This window comes from Rhincodon typus, chromosome 20 (assembly GCF_021869965.1).
Source record: "Rhincodon typus isolate 14 chromosome 20, sRhiTyp1.1, whole genome shotgun sequence".
Taxonomy (NCBI): Eukaryota; Metazoa; Chordata; class Chondrichthyes; order Orectolobiformes; family Rhincodontidae; genus Rhincodon; species Rhincodon typus.
The window spans coordinates 27,999,460-28,017,488 of NC_063351.1; the positions used below are offsets into that span (position 1 = coordinate 27,999,460).

Here is an 18,029-nt window from a genome sequence, read left to right on the forward strand (position 1 = left end):
TGTAGGGTCTAGGCCCGAAACGTCAGCCTTCCTGCTCCTCTGATGCTGCTTGGCCTGCTGTGTTCATCCAGCTCTACACCTTGTTATCTCAGATTGTCCAGCATCTGCAGTTCCTACTATCTCTGATACTAAATGACTTCTTCGCCACCCTGTCTACCGGCACCCCTAGGTCCCTTTGTTCAGCAACACTCCCCAGGGCACTACCATTAAGTTTGAGTCCTGCCCTGATTTGCCTTACCAAAATGCAAACACCTCATTTATCCAAATTAAACTTCGTTTGCCACTCCTCTGCTCATCAGCCCATCTAATCAAGGTCCCGTCATACTCAGATAGTTTTCTTCACTGTCCACTACACCACCAGTTTTGGTGTCACCTGCAAAGTTACTAACGAGACATCCTATATTCACATTCAAATCATTTATATAAATGATGAAAAGCAAGGGATTCAACACCAATCCTTACGGCACACCACAGATCACTCTTGTGGCCACAGTGTTTATATGTCTAGTCCAGTTGAGTTTCTGGTCAATAGTAAACTCTATTATGTTGACAGTAGCAATTCAGCAACAGTAAAGTCATTGAATATCAATGGCCTAGAATTTGTATGGCATGAATGCTACTTGCCACCTAACAAAGCCAAGCCCTGCGATGTTGTTCAGGTCTTGCTGCAATTGAACAGACTGTTTTGGTATCCGAGTAGTAACAAATGGTAATGAACATTGCACCATAATTCGCAAACATGCTTATTGTTAACCATATTAAAAAGGGAAGGTCACTGACTTCATCCAGAGCGTGAGTGTAATATTCTAGGCAGAAGGATTTGATGCCCATTACGGCAGATGGTTAAATTTGAATTCAATAAAATCTAGGATCTAAATCTAAATCTAATGGCAACCATTCACTGATGTCATTTTAGGGAATAAATCTGTCATCCTTGTGGGGTCTGGCCTACATGCAATTCCAGACACACACCAACATAGTTGATTCAATGATTCTATGACTCAATGCCTCAAAATGGCCTAGCGAGCCACTCAGTTCAACTGCAACTAGGGATGGGCAACAAATGATGGCCTTGAAAGCAATGCTCACATCCTATACAAGAGAAAACTGATGAATGGAACTAGAACACTAGGTCCTGTCCATGTTATGCTGATTACACTATTCCTTGATGAACTTGTCATGATGTCCGTTGCCTAAGATGACTGACTCCTGACAATCACAATCACGTTCCTCGATGCTGAGTAACACTCAAACCAGCAGAATGCCATTGACTCCAGTTTAGCTAGGGCTCCTTGATAACAGACTTTGGTAAATGTAGCCACCCTCCCTTCCCTCGGGTTTAGTTCTTTTGTTCACGTCTGGGTCAAGCATGAATGAGGTTAGAAGCAGAGTGGGCCTGCAAGAACCCAAACTTAGCAGGTTAATGTCAAGCAATTGTCATGATGGCAGAAGACAACACATTCAGGGTCCATGATCAAGATTAGTCTGGTGGGATAGTAGTTATCTGACAGAATTTATCCTGCCTTTTGTAAATGGACATACCCGAATAAATCTGTCACTGCCAGATAGATACCAATGAGATAAACTATACTGAAACAGTTTGAATCGGGGCATGGTGAATTATGGAGCACACATCTTTAGTTCTTTTGCTGGGGATTTCAGGAGGGAAGCAAGAAGGATCAGCCATTTGGCACTTATGTCTGAAATGCTTCAGTCTTACCTTCTGAACTAATGTTTTGGGGTTCCCAATTATTGAGGATGGGGATGTTTGTGAAGGTCCCAACTCATTAGTTATTTAATTCCAATCATGACTACACATGGCAGAACTGCAGAGCTTAGACCTGTTCTGCTGGTTTGGGAACACTTAGCCTTGTCTACTCCATGCTGCTTACAACTTGGTATGCAAGTGATCCTGAACCGTAGTTGATGCTTCAAATTTTAGTTATAGTTGGTGCTGTTCCTGGCACGCCATCCTGCACTTCCCATTAAACCAGGGCTCCTGGCCTAATGGTAGTGGTACAATGGGAGATAGGCCAGATCATTAGGTTGCAAATTGTGCTGATTGCCCACAGCACCTAATGAAATGGTCCAGACTTGAGTTGCAAGAATCTGTTTGAAATAGCGTGGTAGTCAATACTCCTAATACATCTGCTGCAGGCGAGGACATGGTCAAGTAGATTTCTCTCTCATTGGTTCCTTCTCCATTTGCCGTAGACCCAGTGTGACCAAATCAGCAGAAGGCATGGAGGGCTTATTAAGTTTGCATGTTCATATACCCATCAGTAAGGATATGAATATTGACAAGGATATTATATAGCAAGGAGACAACAGAATTTAAATAATGCTGAAGTTGGTATGGGATGTAGCTCTGCTACAGGTGTTACACCTCACTGAGGTACTGCACTTTAAAATCAGAGTCTGCTATTCCCAGAGTCATCACAAGAGTCGATGCAGTTAAAAGGTTCACAAAATTTCTTAAATTTGTCTTCTTAGGCCCAGGTTGACAGAAAGCTGGGCCACGTTTCGCTGCTTAATAGTTACTATCTATGACAAATAGATTTTAAGTAACTAGGAGGTGTATTCTAACCGCCTACAAACACATGCAGATACAGAAACAAATAAAATAATTGGGCTTACTGGGGGGAGAGAAAAACTGGAAGGCAGTTCAAATGGTTCGTCTCTACAGGGTTCACTGAGATGATTCTTTTGGGATGCAAGGACCTGCTGCTCCTCAAATCAGTCTTCTCCAAGTACTTTCACTTGCTTTCAGGAGGCAGAGTGACTTTCAATTGCAAATTATAACATCTCTAAACTATGGGTTAAAAGCCACAGCTTACAGCAATTGGCAAGGAAATTAATCTGGTTTTCTTCAGGCATCCTTCACTGAAGAGAAAAAGACAGCACTTAGCTTTCTGGAGGTTGGAGGGTTTCTGCCCATCTCATTCACATCCACAAGCTGTTCAGCTACTTGGGAGCCAACTACATAGTTGCTGCCAGGCAGAAGGCCAACTGTCATTGCCAGCTGATCACCACTCCACAAACCAATCAGCTGCTTGTTGCCAGCCAAATTTGCTTCCGTACACAAACCAGTGCCAGTTTGTCTGCAACTAAAACAACTCCCCATACTGCTTAAACAAAACAACAGTATAAATAAGTGCTTTTAAGTACAGTAATCCCTTTCACAATCCTTGATTTTAAGAGCAGTCCTTTTCCCATTTCAGCTCACAATCAAAAATATAGTCTTCATAAAAGTTGGACAAGGAAACCACAAAAGAAGTTTATACTGGAACTGGCAAAGATATAATTGACTATTTCAACAGCAATGACATAATGGTAGTGATTGAAGCAGAGATTTGGACTTATAGTGTCTATCATGATTTCTTAACTTCCCAAAAGTATTTTAAAGCCAAGTACTTCTGAAGTGGAAGCAGTGCTGTCATGTAAAAACCACAATAGTTAATTTGTGCTTAGACAACTTCTACAAACATCAGTGGTAACTGCCAGATAGTGTTTTTTTTGTGATGTTGCTTGTTGGACAAAATGGTAGCACACAAGCAATAACTTCTCGGTGATGCAAGTCGTGACATATTTTACATCCACCCAACAGACAGAGCCCTAGTTTAACATCACACCTGAAATATTATTCAAATTTAAACACATTGAATAATCAGGCAACAGAACACAACAGTAGAATGCAAGATTAAGGGAAACTGAACATCTTACTTGCAGAGATCAAGAGGGCAGTACGCAAACTAGAAGCAGGAGTCAAACAATCATGAAACTCTTGGGATGTACCCCTTGTGGCCATAGGCAGAAAAAATCACGGCAGGAATCGCAGAAATTACGTTGCAACAAGGAGAGAATGAAAGTATAGATTCACAGAAATGCATCAGCAGAGGTTTAGAAAGCGCCATACACAATGAACTTGATAGACCGAGTTCCTTTCTTCTCTGCCAGAAATAACTAGCTCATCTTGGTTTCAGTCAAGAGACTCTCAGAACTGATTTTACCAAAGGGCTGATAGGTCCATTTGAGGATGAAAACCAAAAGGACTTATTGCGATCATTTGTGGAGGAGGATCTGTTCTGAGTAGTCTTTCAGCTAAGCTTAGTCACACTTGCCATCTAAGAATTACCCTGAAAGAACTGATTGAGCATTTAACCAAATAAAGAAACTGGAGTACATCATCCCCTTTATCTATCCTCAGTTCTTCTTCTCCAATTATTAAATCTCAAGTACCATGAGCATATTGATCCCCATAAATTATTGAGATCATGATGTAAAAACTGTAGTCACTCAGCCTCGGCAGTGTGGTCTTAAAGCCCAATCAATTGCTTTCAATTTGCACTTAATCCTTATTCATCGCTTGCTCCTGTTTGAATTGTGCAGCCTGAAATTTGGAAAAGGGCAGCATGTGATACCTTATTGAAGTATGAATCCCAAATTGTTTAGTGCTCATAATCTGTGATTGAAACAAATTTAACAGGAATAAGGTAACTTTTCATCTTTGGCAGCAGATAAGAATCTTAAGTTGCTTAGACCAATAAATCCTGATTTGGTCAGATTTAAAAATGTGTCCATTATGACAGAAAAACAGTACAGAAAGCCCTTTCCAAACATCCACAAAATCTGGACAGACCAGCAAATGAAGCAACATGTTAACAGGAGCAAAAGATTCAAGTTTTAAGAGTAGATGAGCATATCCTAAAGAGTAAAAAAAGTGAATGTTAAGACTACACGTAATATACTAATCACCTCAATCAGATGTTTTTATAAAAACCTCACCCAAAGACAGTGGCCTAGAGATTTTGTGATCAAAGCAAAGATGCTCTGAACTTACTGCAAAAGAAAGTTTGGTGAGACATCTTAAATTCCGCAGCAAGAACTTTCACACGGCTTGATTAGTTGCAGTGTTGTTTAACAGGAATACAGAGTCAAGTTCAAGTGATGTCATCAGCTATGCAAGCAGCAATTCACATTGAGGAATGTTCAAACAGCCAACTAGGATATCAAAAGCACTTTTTTTTTTTTAAATTGATTAGAACACACAACAAAGATTGAGACAAACACGGGGGGGATAAATTTGGAAGCTGAAACACCATGAACAAACTTTAATTTCAATTATTTAAATCTAGATCTGGAATCATTTAACATCATTCTACAAATGCAAAATTATTTTTGTGATCAAATTGGCTGTTCAGCAGCAGTTATTACCAACAAAAATCCAGTTGCTTCATTGAACAAAGGAGGGTTTTGCCAGATTGCTGGCTCTGATGAGACAGCAGGACCACAGCGCTGCCTGTAGCAAAGCAATGAACGACAGACTGCAAGTTCAGGATTTTCACATTAATCTGCAGTAGATCTTGAAACTGGGATCACAATCCACCATCAAAAACCCTGCAAATTCAGAGCATTTATCATTGCTTTGAATCTGCCTAAAAGCAAGAGAATGGAGGATGCTGAACAGATTAAAGAATTCATTCAACTGAGCATTAGACCCAGAGTGCAACTGAGTTTCTGCAGAAAATACTAAATGACAATGTCGTTTATCTCAATTTCTGATCAATCTTACTCGGTTGTTCTGGACCTAGTGGGTGCGACTACCCATTTGTCAAGTGAATACTGCCAGCAGGGCTTTTATGTTAGGGATGCTCTCCTCTGGCCTGATTGAAAAGGTGGAGAATGTAAAGGAATGCAAGAAGTGTTAGCCTTTAGTACAATGCACATTGTCAAGTGACAGAAACTGAAACCAGCACTGACAGATCTGTACAATCATTAAGACCAGTGGATGTATTGACAGTAAATTTAATCACATACTTTGTTCTGAAATTCTGCAAGGATTCTCTCAAGATAGCAATCTCAGCTTTCTCATTCCAAGTGCACAATTAATAACTTCATAAATATCTGACAATTGGCCATCTCCCTTGACCTTAAGCTGCACTTCAGATTCTCCTTTCCATGATCCTAAACACATCTAAATTGAGACCTACCCTTTGGCCATAATTTTAAAAATTTCATCTTTTTCCACATCCCCACAACTCCAAACCACAATTTGCTTGGAATATTTATGATAAATTAAAATGATAATTATACAATAGGCACAGGACAGTTTCATGAATTAAATCAGTTGTTTTCAGTAATGTATGCATCTTTTAAATCACACATATGCACACTATTTGGAATATTTGATTGCAGTTACAGTAGACCAGCTATTTCTCATACTTATATTCCCAAAAGGAAATACCCACAACTAGCAATCTTTTATTTATTCATAAGTTGTTTTAAAATTTTTTCACTGAATGCAAGCTTGTAATTCGGACCAACAGTTTAAGCAATAGATAATACATATGCTTCTTTAGAAATACTGCTTGTCAAGTACTTTCTGCACTGCAAATGTGATCTTCCGAACTCCTAAGCACTCATAAATCAAACTGCAGAACTGATGGGTCATGCAGATTCTGCCAGTCTACTCTGTGCACACATTCATCAGGAGAAGTATTACTCACTCAAGATAAAAAACCTGATGCCATAATGAGCCCCTGTGAACCAATAAACAGCTCCATTGACAATGCCTGTCTGTTCCACTCCATTCTGTCACAGATTCATCACTAGCTCTTGGAAGCTAACATGCAATAAATCATACTCTCATTCACCACAGGCTATTTTCTTTAAACTAAGATCTTACTAAAAATTACGCTAAGAGTAATGGAGTGACTTCATGGTCACTTAGTAGATAATACAGTAAGAATAGGGTGCTTAAGGTGAGCAGTTGACTACACAAAATTTACCTATATTACAATGCATGCATTATAAACTACTAGATTCAAACCTTAGCTAGAATTATTTGGTCAAAACAAAAAACCATTAAAATGTAACCCCATATGGGTAACATTGTTTATTCCACTAAGAATGTCAACTTATTTTCCACAATACTAAACCACATTTAAAAATGTTCTACCTGGAAATGGAAAATAATATAACTGCATATCAGCAAAGGGAAGTACATAATCTACTTAAAATGACAATGACTATACTTTACGCTGGAGTGGAGCCTGTTCCTTTAATGCTTTAGGTACAACCCCCTTCTTCATTAATGGTCTTGCATCAAAAGCATTATCTTAAAGCGAGTTGGTCAGACTACGCATTTTGAAGTATTTTTTAAAATTTCTCAAATTCAAGAATTTTCCCCTCGATTACAAATTTATTCAAGCAAGGGATACAGGATTTTCTTATTCCCAAACAGAATTAGGTAAGTACCTCTGGAAAATGCTGCTCTTTGTTTATATTTGAGTATGCGTTTTATACTCCAGTTTTTTTTATTAATTTAAGCACTTACCAACAAAGTAAAACAAAATGAATATGATACTAGCCGAAATCACTTTATGCAGGAACAGAAAGTCAGCCATTTTGCCTTGGCAGCCTATTCGGACATTCAATTTGGTTACAGATAATCTGTTTTCTTATAACCTGCACCTTGCCTCAAACTTTAAACCTAGCCATGCAAATGTGCAATTCTGGGTTAAGAAATTTTCAATAGACCCAAGTTCAGTTTTCTGGGAAAGAGTTTCATGACTTCCACCACCCCTTATGTGAAAGAATACTTTCTGGCATCAATTTAACCATGCTCAATCACATCACCCCTTCATGTTTTATATTCAAGTGAATACAAGTCAACATAGTGATTTACAATTGTCAATATAGTTACCCAATCCTACTCTATACCCCAAAAGATACAGCTAACATTGTGAATAATGGAAATAGCTTTACAGAAACATGTAATTGTACCTTTATTTGCAATCAATTTGAGTATTATGTCATAAACAATATTAATGCATACCCTTTCAGGCTGTGCAAATGTTCCAGCATTGCAAGGTGTTCTAGGATCCCACAGCTTGACAGTTTGATCCCAACTTCCCGTCACCATTACATTCACTTCAGGGCAGTATTCAACACAACGAATTGAAGCATCATGTGAACCCACAATTGATTCTACAAAAAAGATAATATAAAAAAAATTTAGATTTCGTTTAAAGGGAAAAAGCTGGTTATTTATCTTTCATAGGAGAGAAGTGGGACTTCTTTATTGTCATTATAACTATCAGTGTGAAGGTCTGGGGATACATCCTTCAAAGACCAAGCAAGTCTAAGATGGGTCGTCCACGTATTCCATCTCAGGTTACATTGGGACCAAGGTATCCATCTGAAGTGCAGGAAATATTGACTTTTCATAAAATGTTTTCACTATCTTGAGGTCCTGGATATTAAAAATGTTCACAATTCATCCAGCCATGCACTGAGCAAATGAAAACCACATGACTTAAAGGTCACATCATCAACTAGAACAAAGCAGCGAGCCAGAACTATAAATGGTGAACATAATGTAAAGATATGGACTTCAAGGTTGCCAACTTGGCCACAAACAGAAGATTGGAATCTCGCTAGTCTATACGTTCATGGCGTAAAGCATTCCTCCGATGTTATTTAGATTAGAGAATAATCAAATCTATTTAAAAATAACGAACATTTGTGTCCCTAGCCCACTTCAGTGACATCAATAATAAGGAGCGACTACAGTGTAAACCAGAGGCAGGAGTGGAAAGAGGTCCAAACCAATCCAAGGGCCATTCTGGGATTACCCTCCTCCAAAACACAGTCCTCAAATCAATTGATATAATAACTCTACTCCATAGACCCAATCTTCCAAATGTTTGCAATGCAACCCATCTTTGACATACCGGTTTTGAGCTGTAGTTATATATTAATAGAACAGCAAAATCATGCCTCAATTTTACTTTTTCTTCATCGTTATAGGAATGTGCCTTGCATTTTATCATTCTTCAGCAGTTTTACAATCAACATAGGAGACATTAAAGAAATTTGGCCATTAAGCAGTAAAACATTACATCTTAATCTTTAAAAATCTGCTTTTACAAGTTATGAAAATGGATATTTCTCAACCTTTCAATACAAAAAGAATGTCCATCATAAGGTCACCAAGGATATCTCAACAAACAATGTACGCTTCTAAACTGCAACTAGAATCAGTGGATACCAAATTCTAAATCAGATAGTAGAAGGAACACCAGAGGAGTTTAAAATTATGAAGGATTCAGAACATGGAAATATAAACTGGCTTCACAATAGTTGAGGAGTCCAGAACAATGGAATAAAACTGAGCAAATGTGAGCTAGTAAGAAAAACAAAAATAATTTCATAGAAGATTGAGAAACTGCACAATGTGTGATTAGTTAGTTATTAAAACTGAAGAAATGTCAATATTTAAGACTAGGTTAGATAGGTGCTTGAAGGAAAGAAAAATAAAGCGATAATGGACAGACTGAGCAAATAATTAGACCTACTGTTAGTAGGATAACACTAGCATGGGCTGTTTAGGGCAAATAGAAATTAGAACAAAACATTAGGCTATATTAAAAAGAAACAACAGGAGATACTTTTAGTTTTGTTTGTTTAACAATCTGTCAAACTTGTTCGACTATTGAAAGTCAGAGTCATGCAGCAGGGAAACAGACCCTTCTGTCCAACTCACCCATGCCAGTTTTCCTAAACTAAAAGAGTCCCACTTGCCTGCGTTTAACCTATATCCCTCCAAACCTTTCCTATTCATGTACCTGTCCAAATGTCTTTTGGAATGTACCTACATCTACCACTTCCTCTGGCAGTTCATTCCACATACAAATCACCCTCTGAAAAAGTTGCCCCTTGGGTCCCTTTTAAATATTTCTCCTCACCTTAAAAATATGCCCCCTAGTTTTGATCTCCCCATCCTAAGGAAAATACTTTTGCTATTCACTTTATCTATGTCCCTCATGATTTTATAAACCTCTAAGGTCACCTCTCAACCTCCTACGCTCCAGTGAAAACGGTTTCGGCCTATACAGTCTCTCCTTATGATTCAAACCCACCAGTACCAGCAACATCCTGGTAAATCTTTTCTGAACCTTCTCCAATTTAATATCCTTCCTGTACCAGAGCAACCAGAACTACACACAGTACTCCAACAGTGGCCTCACAAGCATCCTGTACAACTTCAACATGATGTCCTAACTCCGATACTCAATGCTCTGAGCAATGAAGGCAAGCACGCTCAATGCCTTCTTAACCACTGTCTATCTGTGATGCAACTTTCAAAGAAACATGTGTCTGAACCCCTTGGTGTCATTGAGGGTCCTACCATTAACTGTATAAGTTCTGCCCTTGTTCGTTTTACCAAAATGCAACAACTTGCTTTTATTTAAATTAAACTCCATTTGCCATTCCCCAACCCATTGGCCCAATTGATCAAGACTCTTTGTAATGTTGGATAACCTTTTTCACTGTCCACTATACTATTAATTTTGGTACCATCTGCAAACTAACCATTCCTCCTAAATTCTCATCCAAACAGTTTATACAAATCACAAACAAAAGTGGACCCAACACCGCTGGTCACAGGCCTCCAGTCCAAAAAAAACAACCTTTCATCACCATTTCTCCTAGTGTCAAGAGAATTTGTATCCAATTGGCAAGTTTTCCCTGAATCCCATGTGATCAAACTTTACTAATCAGTCTATCATGCAGAACCTTGTCAACGGCTTTACTAGAAAGTCAGCCAGTCTTAACTTGAAAGCATAATTTGTACAAAAAAAATGCTATTCAAGAACACCATGCAACTCCTTAACAGCATATTTATTATAAACATTTCTCACCCTGGTCGGTATTTAAATCACGCATTTTCAGTGAAAGGTCCAACCCGCCACTCCATGAATGAGTTGGATCCTATTTACAGGGGTAGAGGGGATGAAGGTGTTGAGAAAAATTAAACACTGTTAGTGCACAACTTAACTTGATACTTTGATGAAACAAATATCGATCCCATGTTCACCAAATAGAAACATTTATGTTTACTCTTTTTCAAAAATTGTCCTGCACTTTTAAAAACGTCTCAAAAGAAACACACTTTTTCATCTCTAGACGAAATAAAATGACCATAAGTGATTACAATCTGCATTTCACCCTTCAAAATTAAAATTTTCTGTAACTTATAAAGGGATTAATGCCAACAAACACAATAACTTATTGAAATGGTATGTCAAGTACAACGATATTCCACTGTTTGTCTACAAGCATAAAAGTTTAAGCTATTAAAGTTTGCAGTTTCAACACTTTCCATCCCAAGTTAGAGGGTAGGATTTAGGCCACAAGGCCAGAGTCTCAGAATAAAGAGCTGATTATTTACAGCTCAGATGATGAGTACTTTCTTAACTGAAAGGGTTGTGAATCTTTGAAATTCTTTAGAGAAATTAAGGAATATGGGGACTATGCAGCAAGGAAGGGTTGAGAATTAAGTTTGGCAGAACAGGCTCATTTGTTTTTTAAACATTCTCTCAAATTGACCATGCCTGTATTGTACTTTATGAAAACTATGTGCATAACCCTTAAGGTTACCAAAAAGAAAGTTTGTCAATCTGCTGACAGAAATGTGGAGATCAATAGGGACAAACAATGCAGTTAAATAACTGCAGAAGGATCGAGATTAGTTTTGCTATTGCAAACAGCAAATCATATTTCGTATTGATAAATGTAAATGTTCTGCACAGCTATTTTAGTCATTTTTCAGTACATATTCTTGATCTATAACATATGATGATCAGAATAAGAGCTGAATTAATACTTACAATGTGCTGGCATTGGATCCACACTTAAATATCAGCAAAAATGCAAATACAGCAGACCACAAATACTCAAATTATACCAAACTCTCGACAGCATTCGTGAGACCCCCATAAAAATATTGCACATAATTCTAGTAACTTTATAAACAGTGGAAGTCATGCAGTTTCTCTTCAGGAGAGTAAACACACATTGTGTAGCTGTCATGAGTGGTGAGGCGTCTCCTAGGTTAAACGGTTAAAAACAAAAAACTGTTAAGAGAGATGGTAATGAATGCCCTCATACCAGAAGAATAATGAATGCTCTGGAGAGAAAGTAACCTAATGTGACAAGATAAAGGAAAACACACAAAGAAACAAAAAAAAGGAAAATTAAAGGAATAAGAAAACAAGAATAAATTAGAAAGCAGAGGAATTAAAATAAGTTTATCAAACAGGGAGCTTTCAGTTTAAAAGTATAATGCAAAAAAAAATTAAACTGTGGTACTCAAGATACGCTCAATTGCTTTATGGAGTATGGTATATTAATAGAAATGGCTTAGGTTCAGGCTGATGTTGAAGATATTTGACAGTGAACTCAAACTGGCAATATTATACAGCTACCCAAGATAGATATCCATGTTGCTAGCAGATAAAACATTTTTCAAACATTCTAGGTAATCAAAATTCAGCAGCAAAATAAATCCCTTCTTACATGAAAAGCACAGTCCAGGACAGCTGCTGAATGCTGGTACTTGAGGCGCATGTTATTCGATGTGATATCATACAAACGGACAGTACAATCCCAGGATGATACCAATAGGAACTGAGAGGTGTTCGGACTGAACTTAATGGCAGAAATCCCATCTTCAGGGCACTGGTTCAGTTTGAATTCATTTGATCCAGTCATCTGGAAAAAAGCAACATAATATTTCAGCAATGTCAGTTCTAATTATTAAATTTAAAACTAAGATCAAAGAAACAGTGGAGAGGATTGATTTGTTACAACCATCAATAACGATCACTACTGGTTTAATGTAAATATCACTTAGTACTTTGAGGGAAAGCAAGGACAAGGTAAGCAATTTCTTTAGTCAATAAACCAGAGCTTTGTGTTCTCTCTGATTACGGTATCAACTACAACAACTACAGCTATCTTTACCTTAAAGATGAAGACTTGGTAATGGGAAAGTTAATTTCAGTAACAAGAACGACCAGAAGAGTAAAATGGGTCGTCTTTGTTCCAGAAATACAAGCCAAATGCAGGCAACTGGAACTAGCTTAGTCGACATGGACGAATTGGACTGAAGGGTCTGACTCCTTGCTGTATAACTCTAATTTCATAATGGGCTTTATAAAAATTGTCTCCTTCACATACTAACCAAACAGCGCCAGAACACAACTGAAAATAAAAGCTGAATCATCCTTAATGTATAATAAATCAAATGAAAGGAAAGATGAAATTGTCAATATCTTGTGAAAATACACAATATATGCACCACGCATATCTGCTGAATGCAGTTGTTTTAATAGCATTAACCTAGTCAAATATCTATAACTTTAGACCTCAGGATACCCAAGCACACAGCAATATCAATTGTCTCCATGTCAAACATCAGCAACACTATGAACTTGAGTTAATGTTGAGTTAATGGCCAACTTCTGCACTGAAAATTCTTAGTAATCAATCCTGTCCAACAGGCTATTCAGGCAAACCATTCAGACAAAAGTGGATAAAATGCAACATACTTTGTTCTTCAAGCTACATTAAAAGTCTTTAGATCTTTTTAGATTTGCTCTGGAAGCAAATATCATTGTATATTAAAGTGCCTGTGCTGTGTTTTGTCACACAGTGACAGTATTTAAAACTGGTAACATGACAGTGGCAGCAAATCATAATGGAGCAATAGGTACTAAAATAGTAGTAACTGAATATATAACCCTAAAAACACAAAAGCAATTTCCTGATTAAACATATAAACTGGTCTTAACTATAAATATATACAATTTTTAAAGATAGGCTTCATGGTCATCAGCAAACATGACCCCGAGTTGCATACTTGCCATTTAACTCTCCAGTTCCCTGGGTTGCTCCATACCTGGCCAACTACACTGTTGCAATAAAGTTCAATGTAAACTTAAGGGACATAATCTTTTCATCAGGTTTTTTTTTTTTTTTAAACAAGGTTTGAGCCTTGACCACTGCTCCCCTTCTCTCTTCGACACCAGTTGGTGGCTAGAGAGGATAACTGTATCCGAGTTGTGGGGCTGGATGAATGCATGTACTCCTATTGATGCACAGTTGTGGGATGGTGTGCTTTTCAGCTCTGCCTACCTTTCTAAGGTCAGGCAAGTATCTCCATCCTGGTAGATGCTGATATTTTTATGCCCCTCAACTATTATGTTTTTAAGTTTCATCGTTTCTTTCTACAGTAGCACCATTATTGACTCCTTCTGCCAGGGATCTTTGCCCCTTTCATAACTTAGTTACATAAGGAGTGCTGTGATTAGTATATAATTTCTGCTCATCTTAACAATGTTGTGAAGAGCTTTTTTATTGTGTTGGAGCAATTTAGTATAATACACAAGTGCAATATTAGGCTAAACCAAAGGCATTTCATTGCCTAGCCTGCATCCTGCTGTAAAACACAAGTGAAAATATCTAATTACAATAAATCTTTCAAAATGTTTCAGGTATAAGAATAATAGGGTTTATAACATTAGAGGATTTAAACTTTCCGAACATGGACTGGACTGCCACAGTTTTAAGGGCTTGGATGGAGAGAAATTGGTTAAGTTCGTACAAAAACATTTTCTTATTCAGTATGTGGACGTACCCACTACAGGAGCAAAACTTGACCTTTGCTTGGGAAATAAAGCAGGGCAAGTGACAAAAAGTGTCAGTGGGGAAGCACTCTGGGGCTAGTAGTCATAATTCTCACAGTTTTAAAATGTCATCGAAAAGGAGAGACCTGATCTAAAAGTTAAAATACAAAAGGACTAAGGCAATTTTGACAGCATTAGGCAAGAACTTTCAAAAGTTGATTGGGGGAGGCTATTCACAGGTAAAGGGATAGTTGGAAAGTGGAAGGCCTTTTAAAATGAGATAAGAGTTCAGGGACAGTATGTTCCTGTTAGTGTAAAGGGGAAGGCTGGTTGGTGCAGGGAATGCTGGTTGACTAGTGAAATTGAGGCTCTGGCATATGTCAGGTATAGCCAGCTGGGACTGAGTGACTCCCAACAGGAGTATAAGGGAAGAAAGAATATGCTTAAAGGGGAATCAGGAGGGCAATAAAGGGAACAGGAGATAGGTTTGGCAAATAGGGTTAGGGAGAATCCAAAGAGATTCTACAAATACGTTAGGGAAACAGTAACTAGCGAGAGAACAGGGCACCTTAAAAATCAACAAGGCCACCTATGTGGAACCAAAAGAGATGGGTGAGATACTAAACGAGCATTTGCATTAGTATTTACTGTGGAGAAGGATATGGAGGCTAGAGAACTTCAGAAAATAAAGAGTGACATCATGAAAAGTTTCCATATTACAGAGGATGAAATAGTGCTGGATGTTTTAAAACACATAAAAGGTAGATAAATCCCTGGGACCTAGTTATGTGTATCCCAGAGCTTTGCGGGATGCTGGGGAAGTGATTGTTAGGTCCCTTGCTGAGAAATTTGTATCATCAATAGCCATGGGTGAGGTGCTGAAAGACTGGAGGGTGGTTAACGTGGTGCCATTATTCAAGAAAGGTGGTAAGGAAAAACCAGGGAACTGTAGACCAGTGAGCCTGATGTCAGTGGTGGGTAAGTTGTTGGATGGGATTCTGAGGGATAGGATTTATATGTATTTGGAAAGACAAGGACTGATTAGGGATAGTCATCAGGGCTTTGTGTGTGGGAAATCATGTCTCACTAACTTGATAGAGTTTTTGAAGTGACAAGGTTCTACTTGGTAGACTGGCTAACAAGGTTAGAACACATGGAATCCAAGGGGAGCAAGCCAATTGGATACAAAATTGGCTTGAAGGTGGGAAACAGAAGGCAGTGCTAGAGGATTATTTTTCAGCCTGGAGGCCTGTGATTAGTCACTCGGAGATAGCAAGAACTGCAGATGCTGGAGTCAGAGTCAATAGCTTGGAACTGGAGAAACACAGCAAGTCAAGCAACATCAGAGGAGTTGGAAAGTCGACATTTCTGGTCAGGACCCTTCGTCAGGACTGGGGAGGGAGAAGAGAGTTGGGGAATAAATAGAAGGGATGGTGATAGGTGGATGCAGGTAGGGGGTAGTGGGGATTGGTCAATGGGAAGGTTGGGGCGTTTGGTGGGAAAGCTGATGGACAGGTTGTGTCAGGTCAAGGAGGTGGGGACGAGAGGGAGGGTTGGACATGGAATGAGGCCAGAGTGGGCAGATTTTGAAACTGGTGAATTCGATGTTCAGGCCATCAAGCTATAGGCTCCTGAGGCAAAATGAGGTGTCATTCCTCCAATTGGTGCACGGCTTCATTGTAGCACCAGAGGCAATCCAGTATGGACATGTCATCAAGAGTGGGAGGGGAAGTTAAAAATGGTTGGCAATCGGAAGGTGTTGCTGGTTATAGCACATACAGCGCAGATGCTCCGCCAATCTGTCACCAAGTCTGCGCTTGGTCTCACCACCCCACCAACTTCCACATCCAACACATCATCATCCGCCACTTCCACCACCTGCAACCTGACCCCAAAGAGATATTTCTCTTCCCACCCGTATCTACCTTTTGCAGGAACTGCACACTCCAGAAGCCTATCTACTCTAAATTCCTGCAGATACTACAATAATATCTGGCATAAGTTATAAGCACAATATCCTGTTCATCACTAAGCAAAGTATTTGACATAACCTGCCATAAATACCATTTGAAATATTATCTATTATAATCTACTATTGAAACACACACGGTGTTATTACCTGTTCCAATGCATTGTTAGACATACAATATACCACGTAACACTGATAGTCTTATTACATGCCACAAGTTCTACTCGGTGACCACCTCCACCCTTACTAGCCTATGTAGTCTTTAAGGGACAACGCATCCAATTTAAATCCCTCATTTCCCCTTTCAAATTTCTTCATAAACTCTCATCTTCTCTTCAAACTCACACACACCCCCGTCCAAAGTTTGCATTTTCCCCCACCGTAGCAAATTGAGTATTTCTCCCTTCCATAAGGAATGGCCTTTCAACAACAAAAAAGTTGAACTTCATTAAAAATAATTCTCCCACTTACAAATACAGTATGTTGCAGCAGACAGTCAAGCTGACAAAGGGTCTGGGCCCGAAACGTCAGCTTTCCTGCTCGGCCTGCTGTGTTCATCCAGCTCTACACCTTGTTATCAAAGAGGACATGTTATTTCCTAAAAGGACATGTCTTCAGAACAAAATAATGGTATCCCTTGTTTCTCTTCTGCCACCAACACCATTTTGATTATGGGCAGTTAGCATCTCTGGCTGTCAGTGTTACAAGAGAAACAAGGGGTGAACTACCATTATTAAGACATACTAACACTTCTATTTATGCAGTTTAATAACTACATAGTAGCGACGGAATTAGCCATACAATCGTCAGAGTGGTTGAATAAACTTTAAACATGAGGGGATAAAACTGACGAAGGGAACAGCTGTTTGCAAAAGGCCTCAATATTTGGAAACTAAAACTGAACTATATCCGACCAATAAGATGGCCGCCGTGTCAAAGTGACATGAACGCCGGCGCTCAGCCTCAGACTGAATCCCCAAAACCCAAATGTCCTTCGTTTCGCCGGCTGCCAACCTGACGGAAACGAGATAGCGACGTAACGCCGCACTCACTGCCCGCGACGCCAGAAACTCCTGGCGAACAGACACGGAAACTGAGCCGCAGGCGTCAGCTGCGGCCTAGCGGCGATGGCGCCGGCCTCCAGCACAACCAACGCTAGGGATATGATAGGGCAGCACGAGGCCGACCAGACAGCCCGCACTGAGTGAATAACCGGCCTGAAACTTCTCGTTTCCCGTCACCTACCTTCTCGTCCTCTCTATTTTGAACTTAAACTCCAACTGCCGTTGATTTCACTCGGATTGTTCCAGAAGGCACTACCACCGTACCCGTCGCCGCCGTTCACAATTCTTTCTCCTGATTGGCCGGTTTGAAGACGGCGTCAGGTCACGTGACGTTCCCTTGTTCCCGTTTCTTCCTCAAAGCTGCAATATCTCAACTTCAACTTGAACCCGGAGTGTGGTAACATTGAAATATAAGGACGTTTTCGTTTACAAGGAAGGAAAGTGCGATGAAGGAACCATAAATTAAAAACGATATTGTTGGTTTTCTTTAGGATAAACTGTGCAATCTCGTGATGTGCAGCA

The 18,029-nt window shown here is 39.2% G+C and overlaps 1 protein-coding gene across 1 annotated transcript in view; it reads right to left on the minus strand.

Moving 5' to 3' along the window:
- Positions 1 to 17,814, minus strand: part of bub3 (BUB3 mitotic checkpoint protein) — a 31,149-nt gene extending 13,335 nt beyond the window's left edge. The window contains exons 1-5 of the mRNA XM_048609191.1: positions 17,689 to 17,814; positions 12,364 to 12,558; positions 10,707 to 10,776; positions 7,786 to 7,989; positions 4,640 to 4,704 (exon numbers count right to left, since the gene is read on the minus strand). Of these exons, the coding sequence (XP_048465148.1) occupies positions 4,640 to 4,704; positions 7,786 to 7,989; positions 10,707 to 10,776; positions 12,364 to 12,558 (534 nt within the window). The 5' untranslated portion in view covers positions 17,689 to 17,814. The remainder of the gene's footprint in view (positions 1 to 4,639; positions 4,705 to 7,785; positions 7,990 to 10,706; positions 10,777 to 12,363; positions 12,559 to 17,688) is intronic.
- Positions 17,815 to 18,029: the final 215 nt, after the last annotated feature.